At 39.5% G+C, this 16,219-nt stretch overlaps 1 protein-coding gene across 1 annotated transcript in view; it reads right to left on the reverse strand.

Moving 5' to 3' along the window:
* The window catches only part of GRM3 (glutamate metabotropic receptor 3), a 202,163-nt gene that overhangs the window by 18,739 nt on the left and 167,205 nt on the right, over positions 1-16,219 (reverse strand). Inside the window, exon 4 of the mRNA XM_081800623.1 lies at positions 4,459-5,525. Within this exon, the coding sequence (XP_081656749.1) occupies positions 4,459-5,525 (1,067 nt within the window). The remainder of the gene's footprint in view (positions 1-4,458; positions 5,526-16,219) is intronic.

The following is a 16,219-nucleotide window of genomic DNA, read 5'->3' on the forward strand; positions in this document are numbered from 1 at the left end:
ATTGAGGAGCAGTGTAATAGCATCACCCCCTTTTCCTTCCATCACAGCCCTTGAACCACTGCATGAATTACCCTGAATTTTCGTCAGTTCATTATTTCCTCTCCACCCCTATCCTCCCCTCGCTCCCCACTAGCCTGTAAGTTATACACATTATAAGAGGTGTGTCTGTGTTGACAGCTGTATCTGCAAGGCCCATAATAAGTGCTCAAATATTTTTGGAAGACACGAATGAACAAAACACTCAGTAATTACTATTAAATCCTTTATGGCTAACTTTCCCTCCAAACATGACCTAGTTTTTATTTGTACCGCTAAAACTATGATTGGATCCCTGATGACTCAGTGTTTGGTTCTTACAATATCTTGTGATACAGAAGGAGATGGCCTGGATATTTCTCAAAGATCTTTGAATTTTTGGATTCTTACTCAAGTTCTTGCTTGCTGGGTCTTGGATGCTTGTAATAGCTTCAATTAGTTCTGCTTGTTCTAGGCTCTATTCTTTCAAACCCATCCACCATATCAAGGATAGATAAGCTTGTGGTGTAATATGAAAGGCATGGATTTGCTTCGGAAAAACTTGTCCTACTATTTCTTAACTGTGCCACCTGGGAAGTTAATTATCCCTTGAGTTTGTTTACTCATAGGGATACTAACATTTGCCTTTCAGGGTGCTAATGAGGATAAGTGAATTCCCGTATGCAAAGTATCTAGCATAAGTTTGAGAGTTGATCAGTAAGAGTTAGTTCCTATTTTTCCCTCTTACTTTTCATCATGTCACTTTTTGCCTGTGCCAACAACCAACCAAAAGAAAATAAAAATTTAAAAATAGCAGGACCTCAGAGCTTTTACTCATTATTTAAATTCATTATTTAAATGAATTCCTCTGCCTGTTAAAATCTGACCAAGTGGCCAATTCCCATTAGTTTCTCACTAGACTCCTCCCCCCAACCCATTTTCTACTTGAGTAAGACCAGTATTCCTGTGTTCTGCTTGGTTCATTCCTGTCTTGCCTCAAGAATATTCCCAGGTGCCTGGGTGGCTCAGATGGTTAAGCGTCTTGCCTTTGGCTCAGGTCACGATCCCAGGGTCCTGGGATCGAATTCCACGTCGGGCTCCCTGCTCAGCGGGGAGCCTGCTTCTCCCTCTGCTTCTCTCTCTCTGTCTCTGTCTCTCATGAATAAATAAATAAAATCTTAAAAAAAAAGATTTATAAAAAAAAAAAAGAATATTCCCTATATGCCTTATATTCTCTAAGCTCTGTAACTGCACTTTCCTACCAAGGTACAGTGTGAACTCCCCCCTCTTGAAGGAGTATTCCTGGAAAGACCATTCTTACTGATCCAACTCTTTTTTTTCAAACCAGGAGGCATTTAAGAGCTTGTATCACCAATTTAATTATAAACTCTTCTGTGTTAATCTTGAATTCTTTCATGCTTGTTAATTTTTTTCCCATCTGGGAAATGAGCTTTTTGAAGACAAGAATAGTGCTTTATATTTATTTATAATTCACAATGGATGGCAAAGTACTGAGTCATATACCTTGTTGACTATTTGATGGCCAAACTCCTACTAGCTGCCTGTAGATGGCTGGGTACTTTTCTAATGCTGCTCATTCTATCTGAACCACCTGCTCTCTCTCTGGGAAATTTTAAATCTCATTCTTGTCCTGGAACTTCTAGAACAGTGGTCCCAAGTTCAAATGCTTATAGGTTCATGCATATGCATAAGTGAAGGGAGCCAATTGTAAGCATTCAGGGATTGGTAGTTGTGTGCTCTGTCTAGAGGCTTAAACACTAAGGTCCAGCTCAGTGGACATGCATGAATTTGAGTCCACATGTTTTACTTTGTTAAGAGAAACCAGGAATCTGGATATTTGTATAAAATTCCTCAATTTTCTAATTTTGACAAATATTTCAAAACAGCACATGCCAAACTAAAACCATCTGTGAGAGAGTAAGCACGTGATTCATTAGAGCAGGGGTTTTTAGTCTTGGCTGCAAATGAGTCACTTGGGGAGCTTTGAAAAATCCAGATGTCCAGGCCACAGCCCAGGCCAATTAAATGAGAATCTTTGGGGCTGTGCTCCAGGGACAGCCCCAAATACATATTTTTCAAAGCTACCCAGTTGATTCACTGAACAGTCGAATTTGAAAACCAATGTGTTGGAGGCTCCATTCTACCTTCTCATTTCTTTTGCAAATTTAGAATTGGCATTATTTGCAAGGAGTGAGGGCTCAGATGATTTCAGTGTGATTGGATGCCTTAATTAGCCTGGATCTGAGAATGCTCTGCCACCTCTGCCCCTTTTGCCTTATGCCGTGTGGTGAAACTTCTGGTATCGTTCGCTAATCCCACTGAGTCAGCTGAGCTCCTATATCGCTATCATGTGAGGGGAAAAAGTCATTTTTGGTCTTCTAGAAATAAATGTTAATACACTCAATAAAATTAAATTTTCGTAATGCTATTTGCTTACTCTTAGTATTTTCTGCTCTATTTTCTTGGTAGCTTTTTGGAGAATGAGTAGTTTCAAATCATATATCCAGGGTTAAATAATTAATATTGTAATCAGTTCACAGTCCCCATACCCTAAATCATGTCTGCTGAAGACAGCTTCCTAGGAACTTAAGTCCCTCCAGATCTGTAGGAGTGGATGTGTGCATACAGACAAAGGATGGGGATGACAGCACTAAGATACATTAGCCCTAGTTGTGCATCTGAATCCCTACACTCTTCGGTTCTAACTCCCTTGTGACTCCTATGATATGACCTTTGATTTTGCTGATTCAGCTCCGATGTTTTCTCTACTGACACGTTTTCAAAATTTTTTACAGGTGGTCGTAGCACGCCTGACCATTACCCCGACCCTGAACCTAAGTTCTTTATTTTCCTTGTTCTTCCTTTAGTCTGTAGTTTGAGTCACATGGTTGCAAATCATTTAAAAGTTGAGAAACATGGGCGCCTGGGTGGCTCAGTCGTTAAGCGTCTGCCTTCGGCTCAGGTCATGATCCCAGGGTCCTGGGATCGAGCCCCGCGTCGGGCTCCCTGCTCCGCGGGAGGCCTGCTTCTCCCTCTCCCACTCCGCCTGCTTGTGTTCCCTCTATCGCTGTGTCTCTGTCTGTCAAATAAATAAATAAAATCTTTTAAAAATAAATAAATAAAAGATGAGAAACATTGAGCTTTGCTAGTCTCTTGAGGCCACATTTTAAATAGCTTTGCCTTCTTTTTGAGCTGCAATATTAAAGATTTTGGTAATATAGGAATTGCTGTTAAACAAGATATGGGGACTGTTACAGCCTACAGAAGCACTTTACTTTGTGAAATTATGGTGTAACAAGGAAACATTTTGCCTCTGGAAAAGTTTCTGACAACTTAAGAAATATGGAGAATAAAATCAGTTGCCTCAAGAGAAAAAAATTCTCATCCTCAGTCCATGGAAGATACTAAAATCAGAAACATAAATGCAGAAATAACTGATGGATGGTTTCAACAATTTGAGAAATTATGATAGAATGATGAACTGTTTCTTTCAGAAGAGATGGTAATTATATTGATGCCCAGAAATTTGAACTATGCATTACTAAAAACCTTATGAATAATGACTTAGATTACTTGGATATATACAGTAATATTTTTAACTAATTCAAGGATTTATATATATATGTGTATATATATATATATAGCTAGCATGTATCTACAGGAACTAAAATTGTAGAACAAGTATAACAAATTAACATTATGTTTTAATCTATTTTTTTTCTAAAGATTTTATTTATTTATTTGAGAGAGAGAGAGACAGAGACAGCAAGAAAGAACACAGGCAGGGAGGAGAGGGAGTAGCAGGCTCTCCGCAGAGCAGAGAGCCCGATGCGCGACTCGATCCCAGGACCCGGGATCATGACCCAAGCCGAAGGCAGACGCCCAACGACTGAGCCACCCAGGCACCCCTATTTTAATCTATTTTAGAGAAGTAATGATGCTTATTTGAAGCTTGAGTGAAAGTGTTTAGATCTGATATTGGCTTAATGTTGAAAGTTTCTTTTAATTTACAGATTAATCTGTGGCAGCCAGGTCCTCTTTTGTTTTATTTGAAGTATTCTCACCTGGTTCTTAGTGGGTTTAAGTGTTACCCTCTGGGGAATCACTTTCTAAATGTAATTAAAAGTTTTAGGTGGGTGCGTGTGTTACATTTTTCTCCTACTAGATTATAGATTGCTTGAATGACCATGTCATTTACGTTTATTTTACTTTCAGTGCCTAGTACGATGCTTTGCGCATAGTATTCACTAATTAAGTGCTTTTAAAACATTGGATTAATTTCCATATATAATAGGATGTTTCATCATGGCGTTTACAATTAACCTAATAACTGAGATGAAATAAGTCTATTTTAAATCCTGCATAACAGAACATTGGCAGGATAAGGGAAGAAGGAAAAGAAGAAACCATTCAAAGACTTACTCTGTAATCACTTGATGTCACATAAAATATAGGGAGGAAGGCCAGCCAGATGATGCATGTGGTATACATGGTAAAACCAATGAACTTGGCTTCGTTGAAATTTTCTGGGCACTTCCGAGTTTTGAAGGCGTATACAGTGCATAAGATCACCAGGACCACATCGTAGGTAAGTGAGATCAACATGCTGGAATCTCTGACATTGCATTTTAAGATGACTGTTTCCCGCTTCTCTGGGAGGGTGTACCGCCTGGTGCCTGGAGCCTCCAGGATCAGCCACACGGACACCACCACGATTTGCACTAGTATCAGACCCAGGCAGATGAAAACCTGAGAACTCGGGCTGATGAATTTTGGCCTCTGGGCGCCATTCTTTACCCCATCAAAGATGCGGGCGATGCAGTTTGTCTTGGTCAGCAGGGCTGAGTAACAGACAGCGAAGGAGGTCCCCAGCCCTAGTCGGCGCAGTGCACAGATGACTGGCGATGGCTTTGCAATGAAGAAGAATGTCATGCAGTAGGACAGACTGACCCCAAACAACAAGATGTAACACAGCTCCCGGCCTGATGCTTTGACCAAGGGCGTGTTGTTGTGCTTGATAAAAACAGTCACAACTATGCAGGTACACATAAAACCCAGGCAGGCGATGGTCACTGGCCCAATGGCCCAGGCGTCTTCCCACTTGATGTAGTCCTCGGGAAGATTATAGCAGCCAGACAGGTCTGCAGTAGGCCACTGCCCAAGGCCACAGTCCATACAGGTAAACTCGTCAGCCAGGTATTCGTAGGGCTCACAGGGGATACAGATCCAGCAGCAGACATCCCCCGGTTGCATGTTCTTCATTTCATTGGGGGCACAGGGATCACTGCACTGGGATGTGGGGACTGAGTTCCGGGACCAGTGGATCAAGTCAACATCCAGTGATAAGGTTTCCGACCAGTGGCCAACCTTCAAGTAGGAGTACCTGCCACCCACGTACTGGAAATTGAACACGTTGTATCGTCCCATTCCGTCTCCAAAAGTGTCAAACTTGACAATGCTATCCACACCTTTATTTGGGTTGAATGGAGCTGTGACACGTGAAGTGAAAGGGGAAAAAAAAAGAACACTGTTTAGGTATCTTAGGTGAGATCAATTAATTTATGTTCCACTCCTAGCAAAACTGAAAAAACAGCGAACAGGGATTCCAAGGCTGAAATAATTGACTACCATTGAGTTTACACATGAAAAGCTACTAGAGTACTCGTGTATTTATGAATTCATTCACTTAACATTTCTGAGTACCTCCTGTGTGCCAAGTGCTAGGGGAAATCATGAGCACACTACAGCGCCTGCCTTCAAAGGAGCTGATTATGTAACAGGGCAACTGGCAAACATAGTCATAGTCTCTGTGGTGTGTGAATATTCATTCCCTCAAAGATTTCACAGTAGGAATCAGGCAAAACTTGTGTCTCATCCTTATTACATATTTATGGTGTATAGACACCAAAATGTTAAATGTTTTCATGAAAATATAGAATTAATAGGAAGAATTTTTCTCTTTCAAAATGAAGAAAAAGTTTTTCATTACAAATGTACGGTATGCTGCTTTTTAAAACCACTTTTAAACACTGAAGTATAATTGACATTTAATGTTGTATTAGTTTCCGGTGTACAGCATGATGATGCTGCAGTTCTATATATTACTCAGTGCTCACCACGGTAAGTGTAGTTATCATCTGTTACCATACAATGTTATTATAATATTATTGACTGAATTCCCTATGCTATACTTTACATCTCCATGAATTAGTCACTTTACAATGGAAGTTTGTACTTCTTAATCCCATTCTGTACCTTTAATCCCCATCCCCTCACTCACCTCCCCTCTGCAACCACCATTTTGTTCTCTGTATTTAAGAGTCTGATTTTTGCTTTTTAGAGTCCACAGACAAGTGAAATCATATGGTATTTGTCTTTTTCTGACTTATTTCAGTTAGCATAATGCCTTTGAGGTCATCCATGTTGTCACAAATGGCAAAATCTCATTTCTTTTTTTTATGGCTGCGTAATATTCCATTGTGGTATACATGGTAAAACTAATGAACCCCACACCCCACATCTTTCTTATCCATTCGTCTATCAATGGACACTTGGGTTGCTTCCATATCCTGGCTACTGTAAATAATGCCGCAGTAAACATAGGAGTTCATATATCTTTTTGAATTAGTGTTTTTGTTTTCTCTGGGTAAATACCCAAGTAGTGGAATTACTGGATCATATAGTATTTCTATTTGTAATTTTTTAAGGAAGCTCCATGATGTTTTCTACAGTGGCTGCACATGGTATGCTTTTAAACAGTTCAGATAATTCAGAAGGGAAAAGAATGGAAACCCACCCATAATCCTTTAACCCTAATATTTTCATGTTTTGGGATATATTCATGCTCTATGTAGCTTGCTTCTATTCGCATAAACACATGTGGCCTGGATATCTTAAAGGCACCAACAGTATATGGGAGCTAGGTGACAGTGCATTAAAGTTGGTTCCTGACTATACAGAGTCAGGAACCCTCTCCCTGTCTCACAGCTTGCTGCAAGGATTCAAGAGGAGCAGATCTCCGAGCATCTAGGTTTCCTGTCTTCCAGCTGTTCATTTTGTTTCTCTTGCCAATGTTTGCTGCCACTCTGATCACCCATTTTTATGCTCCCTGCTTTGGTCTGTGTGCTTAATATCTCACACTGTCCGTCTTTAAGCTTTCATTGGATGTAGAAGAAGAATGTTGCTGATATCTACTGATGCACAGACAGACTCTACTAGTTAGGATAGGCTTGCCTGTGTCAGTAAATAGACCCAAAATTGTTCAATGGCTCAAACACAATGGACGTTTACTTCTCCCTCATGAGGCCATCTGAGGTCTGGTTTGTGGGTGTCTCTCCTCCACATGGTGATTTGGGAACCCGGGTTCCTTCCGTCTTGAGGCTGTGCCAATTTGCAGGGTCTCCTCCCCATCGGTAGCCATCCAGTGGAAGGAGAGAACATGAGGCCGGTGTCCCTACTTCTTAAAAGGGTAAACCTAGAAGTGGCACATATCTCCACTCACATCTCATTCAGAGGAAATGAATTTTCCAGGGGCACACCCAGTGTCAAGAGGGGCCGAGAAATGTAGCTTAGCTAATGTGTGCAGCTACAACCCTACTGGGGAATGAGAAAATGGAATTTGGAGGACACTGCGTTCTTACTCCGCAGGGATTTTCTGTCTTTGTTGTCTTCTCCCTGAACTCCCTTCCACCTTCTCTGGGGCTCACGTTGTTCCAGCCAGTGGGGAAACATCTTACCCTTCTTGGGTGAGATGCTTTATGAAGGAGAAGGGTCCCTCATTGAGTTACTTGGGTCCTTGGTGAAAGAAAACTTGACAATTTACCAAGTAGCCCTCTCCTGCTTAGGGCTCATAGGTGCCCCTGGAGGCCTGTGTTGGGTGGTTTACCGTAATGTTTCACATCACATATCAAGTCTGTTAGCAAGTGTGGCCCAGTATGCCAAATTTATTCCTCATTTATGATTTTTCTTCTCTTAATGATTTTGTTATCTCACTTGCAATTCAACTGTTTTGTTTTTTTGGTTTTTGGATTTTTTTTTTCCCTTCAGCTTTACTAACTAAACTTTACCTAGCTTTCTGCCACATTCCACGATCCCATCACATACGTCTGTGTGTGTCTGTATTCTAGCTGTGAAGTGGCTTCGAGCTCATAGTGAGGCAGAGGGATGTGGTAGATGAAGGCACAGTTTGGGATTTAGATGGTTTATATGTGATTTTCATCTCTGTCCTTTAATAGTTAGCCAAATTAACCTTTCTGACTCTGTTCCTTAATCTGTAAATTATAAACAAAAATTATAAATAAAGTAATATAAAAATATAAAATGATCATTTCCCACTTATTTTTAGCACTTGCCAGATATGAAACTGTATGATAATGAACTCTATGTTACTTGTTTTTTCTCTTGATCTCTTTCCACAGTGGTACAGTCTTTTTGCCATTGATACAGCTTTTGACTATGCTTTAATATCTGTTGGGACAAGTAAAAATAGGAGTTGAAACACTTATTACTATATTTTTTAGGAGTAGGAATTAGTATCAGAACTCTTATGTTACATAAAACTAACCTTGTTTGGTCTATGCTTATAAAAATTCACTAAAGTTTTAGGGACTCCTTTTATATGTTACTCCATTCATGTTACAAATCAGTAAAATGTTGAATATTTTAACACATTTTACATCAAGTATAACAACCTCAGATGTGTTACTAATTTGTTTACTCTCAACTATGTAATCAATCTCTACCAATGTTCTATTGATGTTAGATTATTCTGTAAAAGATCTGTAAAAGGAATATGTTTTACAGTCTTAAGTTCTTCATTATTTTCACAAATATTTTTAAGTTTCTTAAAAGTAATATATTTGATGATAAAAATGATTGTTTTGTGTGTTCTGAGCTGGAAAGGTTTACCGAAAGGACTGTTGGCCTGTGAGCTAACAGTATAAACACTAGAGATAGAAAACATTCCTCTTACAAATCTTTTCTGGAAATGATCTAATATCATCAACTGAATATTGGGGGAGACTCTTTGCCTAGTTGAGGTTAACAGAATTAATAACACATCTGAGATTCTTGCATTTGATGTAAAACATGTTAAAATATTCAAGGTTTCACTTATTTGTGATATATGAAAGGAGTCTCTAAAATTTTTAATGATCTGTTAAGCATAGAATAAAGAAACTGAGTTTGATGTTAACATAATTCTGATAGTGATTCCTGTTCCTGAATCTATAGTAATAATGTCTCAATTCCCACGTTTTTTCTTAATTGTTGGAAAATGTTGACCGTTAATACATTTTTAAAGGATCATAAATAAGGACTTTAGCTCCTGCTTTTACAGAATGTTGCCATTATTTTCATGAGGCTATTTGAAAGCAGAGAGACAGAATATATTTAGACTTTCATCAGTTTTTTCTTCCCTACCTTTATATTTTGAAAAATTTCAAACCTACCGAAATGGTAAAAGAAGAGTGGACACCACAGTAATTGGGCTCACCTAGAACTAACTAATTGTTAACATTTTGTCATATTTGTTTTATCTGTCTCTATTTATTTTTTGGTAATACGTTTGCTATTAAAATAATTAAAAAATGAAATACCTATACTGAAGTATTTATACAGCAGGAGTTGGCAAGCTATAGCCCAAGGGCTACATTCTGCCTCTTACCTATTTTGTAAATAAAGTTTTATTAAAACATACCCATGCTCATCTGTTAACATATTATGTGTGGCTGCTTCCCTACTACACCAGTAGAGATGAATAGTTGCACTAGAGATTGTATGGACCCCCAAATTTACTATATGGTGCATTTCATTAAAAACACATAAACTTTTATCCCATAAAAACTTGGCACATTCTACATCAAAATACAGAGAGCAAAAGGAACCCATACACAGCAATTTGGAGCACACAATTTGGTAGTAAAGTTAAATACTTGTGTATCTGTTATTGCTTGGAAATCACATTCTTACACACGTACCCTAGAGAAATTCTTGCACATGTGTGCCAGGAACATGTGGATGAATGGTATTAGTACTGCATATAAGGGAAACACAAGTAGGAACAACTTCAATTTCCAAAAAATTGGCACCAAAAAAATATTTTGTGTACTATTCGCGATATCATATTTTTGTGAAATAAAACTAACAACAGCTATGGGAAAGGAGATGGATGTATTTTAGAAACAGTATCATGTGAGAAGACTATGATTCTACTTTTATAAACTTCTGAGATGAACAAAACTAAGCATACCATTTGGAGATACATACAGAAGTGATAAACTTTTAAGGAAAAGCAAATGAATGATAAAGAGAGGATTCAAGATAATGCGTATTGGGTGAGAAGGAGGTATGTAGAAGGATGGGTCAGGGAAGAGCGCAGAGGGGGTTACCAATTTGGTATCTTCTGTTTCTTGTCCAGATGAAGTGTTTCCTGTGATTATGTTATTGTTGTACTTCATAAACTGAACTAAGTATATTCTTTGTATGATTTAGCATTTCATAATAAAAATATTTAAAAATTAAAATGTGAGAATATGCTCTTCCAGACACAGTAAGATGTATTAATTAATCTTGTCATTCAAGGGGAGTAATGTCGCAAATGTTTATTTCTCCTGATTATCACATTTGGGGACTGAGCATGTAATTAAAATCAATTGCTCCTGTCAGTGTAATGAATTACTAGGAGATTTGCTAAGATATATTGGAAAATATAAATAACTTATATATACAAATTATAATCAGGGAAAGAACCACTCCATTTAAATGACATCAAACACAATAAAAAACTCAGGATACATTTAACAAAATATGTGAAGGTGCAATTCACTTTAGATCCATTTTGGATCTAGCCCCAAGAACTGTTAGCTAATAAGTCTATGTTGCTTTAAGTGACTAAATTTGTGATAATTTGTTCCAAAGGCAATAGAAAACTAATACACACATTAAAACTATTTTGCATAAGTACACTTATTCTGTTAGTGAGGCTCTAGAGAAGCCTTATTACACGCTGGTAGGTAGGTAAATTGGTGTACCTCCAACAGAGGGTAACTTGACATAGTTTTTCAAAATTACAAATGCATGTAACTTTTCACCCAGCATCTCCAGTTTGTGGAATGTGTCCTACAGACATATTTGCATATGTGTCAAATGATGTTTCCAATGTTATTTATTTCAAAACTTTGTAATAGAAGAATATTGGAAGTGATCAATAATTTGAAAACTGACACCATTAGAAGTAAAAAAAAAAAAAGCAGTACACATACTATAACATTTAATATGCTATCTTTTATGTAGATGGAAAAAAATAGAAGAATCTGTTCTTTTATTATGTGCATAAAGGAACTCCGGAAGGATGCTCAAGAAAGTGGTTACCAATGGGCAATCAGAAAAGAGCAGTTGCATGACAAAGATGGGAGGGAAAATTTTATTCAATTGGTTCATAGACTTTTTGCATTTTGAGGCATGCGAATATGTTACTGATTCGAAACATAATAAAAAAAGGAGAACAGAAATTGACAATCAATTTTACATTTGAGTAAACTTCTAACCTGAGAGCGACTGAGACAGGCAGAACAAAGAAACGTGAAGTCCACAGAGGCAGCACACGGAACAAGAGGCAAATGCTTTAAAGCACCAATGTGCTCCGAGAGACCAGAGAAAACGCCGCATCTATGAGGTGGGTGCAGTATCTTCTTAAAAAGGAACAATCAGAGAACAAGGCATGAGCTTCTGGAAATGAAACAGCAGAACTAGAAATTCATTGTAAGGATGGAAAGGTATACTTGAGAAAACTCTCAAAGTTTCACAACAATGCTGAGAAGGAAAGTAGAAAAAAACAGGAAAATTAGAGATTACTCCGTGGAATTTCAACATTCAATCAAGGAGAGTTCCAGAAAGAGAGAGAGAAAATGGAGGACATCAAAAGAGTCAAAGTGAATATCTATGGAGAATGGATGTGGCTGGAAAAAGAGAGAAGCAAGAGAGTTATTCTTTCTCATAAGCTAGTTGAATTCATGTAAAAATTATGTGCATGTATTATTTTGATAAAAATAAACTATAAAGTTAAATGAAGAATAATTGAGCAAGGTCAGACACAACAGCTTGCAAAGTAACTTACAGAAATGATATTTTGCAAATATTGTAACAAGGGCTTGATAAGAGGACGGTGAACAAAGAGCGCTTTTGGTGAAATTTTGTTTTTTAATACCAATTTACCTGGCACTGAATTTGTTTTGTTCAACAGTCAGCAAAGTATGGTCTAGTGTCTAAGTCATTTGAATACATAAAATACATGCAAGTACTTCAAATAAATGCATTACGAATTCTAAACAAAGATCCACTGTCAGCAGACATGTCAGTTTGGGATGAAGGGTTGCTGTGTCTGTACTCCAATGACAAAGACTGAAAGGAGAACCTAGAAGAAAAAGATGAACCGTGCCTGTCAAATATTCCACAAGAGCGAATAATCCTGATTCTGAGGTTATTCCAAACCTGCCCAGCCTGGGTAGTGCGGGGGCAGGGAGGAAAACCAGGCTCTTTCTCAGGTGCTGCTGGAGTCATTTCAACGACAAAGCAGCTGGAAGCTCTAGGGTATCGATCTCATTGCCTTCCCGATGCGTTTAGAGTTGCCTCTAAGTCAAATGGCTCACCTGGGAAATAAGGTCCAGTGAACCAGAATTGTGGAGATCAGTTGTATGGTTCTTTGGAGTGAGGAGACTCCAGGGAGTTGCCTATTTCTAAAGTTGAATCTCACCAAGGGAGCAAACATCATTAGAAACCCATTTGTTGTTGCAACAGCATGAAAAAACCCAAATGAGAGGAGGGAAAAGGAACTGGAAGGATGGCAGAATTCTTTTGCAGAAAGATTTATAACCTCCAAAATCTCATTTCAAGTCCTTTCACTATCTGGCTCTTCAAAATCAGGTCCCAACTTTTCAGAAGGAGCCTGATGTGGCCTGAAGTCGGGAGAATGACTTCTCAGTTCAGCTCATTATCCAATTAGTTTTGACCCCAGTTTTTAATGGATTTATCCGAGAAGTTTAGTGCCAACGTGACCAGCTCTCCTAAAGCCCGTTTGGTAGAGATGAGGTGAGCCCGTGCCTTACAAATATCATAGGTCAATGGCAGGAGACAATTAAATCAGTTCTTTATTTTTTCCTCTCAGACAGAAGTCCAATTAAGGTAAGACAATAATGTGGCTCTTAACAGGCTTTCAGTAATGGGAATATGACTGCCACAGCCTGGGTTCCCATTCATAAATACTAATGAAGATTGCAAAAGCTACTAACGACAACATGGCTCCAATTTACAACATTTTCCAGCCAGGCAATCACTGAGGTTTCGGTGAACTAATTTGATGAATTGGAATAAAGACATAAATGAAAAGACAGAAAGTGGCATCTCCCTTGAAAGACCTTGTTGGAGGTCAAGAGGTAAAGAAATCAAAATCCTTTGGCTAGAGCAAACCATCATTTACAAACATCATGCAGCAGGGACATAGGAAATAGGAAATACTAAGAATGAATCCTTGGTATCAGTAATTAATTTCCCTACTGATTAGGAACAAAATTGTGGAGCATTTCTCATGGTTATTTATCAACAGAACCTAGCTGCTGGGGCAAAGCACCATCTAGATGTCTAAGGTGGTCAGTCTCACATAGGAGAAATGCTTAGTAAGTACCTATAGTCCAGTGGAAGTGAGTGTTCGAGAAAAGCTATTGAAAGAACATGGGTTTTTTGGGGTATTATGACTTTTGAAAAGGATTCTCTTAAGTTCTCCTGAAAAGTTATTGCAGCTAATGCTTTTCTGATGCTTTATTACATATTATCCTGGTTCCCCTATCTCTATTCTACATATTACTGCTGAAGTTTTCAGCCCTCAAGACAGCTCAGCAAGGACCAATGTACTCTTAGACTAAGAATGAAGAGTGGGGAGGGAAGGCACAATGAGTGAAAATTAGTGAGATGCCAGTCCCTTTCTCTCCCAATTCACAGATCAGGCTCAGTGTTAGCCTTTGCTTACTTGGTTTATTTCAGCTGGAAGTCTCATGGTAGCCACTGAATCTTTGGTTAGGGATCCTCTTTAGTGCGAGCTATGGCTATTATCCCATTGCTTTCTACGCCCCTCTCCACTCCCGCCCTCCCTGTTACATAATCTACTTTTCTCACAGACCCTATGATGAATGTTTAGACTTTCTAAAACTTTTAAGTGGACTGTATATATAGAAAAATTGCAAAAATAAGTGAATTATCGCAATATGAACATATACATGTAATATCACGGCTGTTAAGAAATAGAGTATTACCGGTCCCCTTATCCCTATTCTTTCTCCCCAAAGGGAGCCACCACCATACCTTTTAGTACAAGGAACTAGTTTTGCCTGATGTTAAGCTTTATACTAATGTCATCATAAAGTATATATTGTTTTGTAACATTTTTTGCTCAAAGTTGAGTTTGGTGAGATTCAAGTAGTGGTGAGAAGCTACAGTATTTTCTTACATGGATGTGCTACAATTTCTTTAGCCATGCTTCTGTGGAGGGGCATTTCTTTCTTTTTTTTTTTTTCTTTTCATTGCATCTTTAGCTTATATAAATAATGCGGTGTCTTTACCTGGGTTGTCCCAGAAGCAAACCCCAAGACTAGATTTGAGTTCAAATAGCTGATGTGGGAGTTTGCAGGGGAGTAGAGAAGTAAGGTATAGACTGGACAAAATCTAACAGAGACTGCATCGCTGAGTGCCAGTGGGTCTCGTTCTCACTGGGGTCCTTTGGGAAACAGCATGGATCGGGGGTAGGGACCCAGTATCCCAGCTTACTCACTGGCTTGGGCGGGACAACTCTTGTTTGTCATTGGTTGAGAGCTGCTCGGGGGGTGGTGGCTTCATGGCACTTTCTTTTTTTTTTTTTTAAAGATTTTATTTATTTATTTGAGAGAGAATGAGAGAGAGAGAGCACATGGGAGGGGGGAGGGTCAGAGGGAGAAGCAGACTCCCTGCCGAGCAGGGAGCCCGACGCGGGACTCGATCCTGGGACTCCAGGATCATGACCTGAGCCGAAGGCAGTCGCTTAACCGACTGAGCCACCCAGGCGCCGCTTCATGGCACTTTCGACCTGCTCTTGGCACAGGCAGAACATGCTCCGGTGACCAGAAAAGCTCCTGGCAGAGTCACAGATGCTTCTACCGAGAAGCCACTGGCATGTTTGAGAACAGTGAGTGCGAAGGTGATGTGGGCAAGTCACTGAGAGCATCTCCCATGGCTGTGATGACTAGTTCTGTACACACGGCATTTCTGTCATATGTATGTGGGAACAAGTGTATGTATGTACGTACATGTACACAGAAGTGAAGAATGTGGGGGTACGAGGTACATGTGTGTATGCGTATACAGTGGTGACAAGTGCCTGTATGTATGGGTATGCATATGGTAGTGAAATGTGTGTGTACAGGGCTTATCTGTATGGCTATGGACACAGCAGTGAAGTGTGTGTGTGTGTAAAGGTGTGTACATGTATGAAGAAGCATAAAGTCCTGAGACAGCTCCAGTGGCTTCCCCTCCCTGACGTCGCTGACTTTGGATTGGAGCCGTGCAGTGGAAGGGTAGTGACATCCTGAACTCCGTGCCATCAGGCTACCTACTCTCCCTGTGCGCTGACACAGTGTCCTGTATGTTTAGCTTTACGGGAATCGAGTACAACAAAATAGAGGAGTGGCTTCCCTCGATCCTAAGCCCGTCTGGGCCAACGACAATGTGTCGTTCGTCTCTGTCCCCTCGTCACCTGCGGCAATGCTGGGCACATAGTAGGCCTTCACTGATTGTTTCCGAAACTGATGAGTACACTTAATAGACCGAAGAGCATCATCTTAGGAACTTAAAAGACACATCGAACTCCGAGCCATATCAGAGACCGATGAAATGCCAGTCTTAGGGAAATGGGCCTTTGCACATTTGTTTTGATGGTTTACTCTATCACTTTGCCACCAAGGTAAAAAACCATGGGTCTCGGCTGTAGGTTCCCAGTCAGGGGTGATTTTGCCCCCAGAAAATATTTGACAACATCTGGAGACATTTTTGGTTGTCAGGACTCAGGGCTGGTGTTGCTGCCGGCCCCAGTGAGTAGAGGCCTCATTGGCGGGTAAGGGGAGAGCTAACTAGTCTAGTGCACAAAACACATCCCCACCACCAA

This window comes from Leptonychotes weddellii, chromosome 12 (genome assembly GCF_054177405.1).
Source record: "Leptonychotes weddellii isolate Sample4059 chromosome 12, ASM5417740v2, whole genome shotgun sequence".
NCBI classification, from domain to species: Eukaryota; Metazoa; Chordata; class Mammalia; order Carnivora; family Phocidae; genus Leptonychotes; species Leptonychotes weddellii.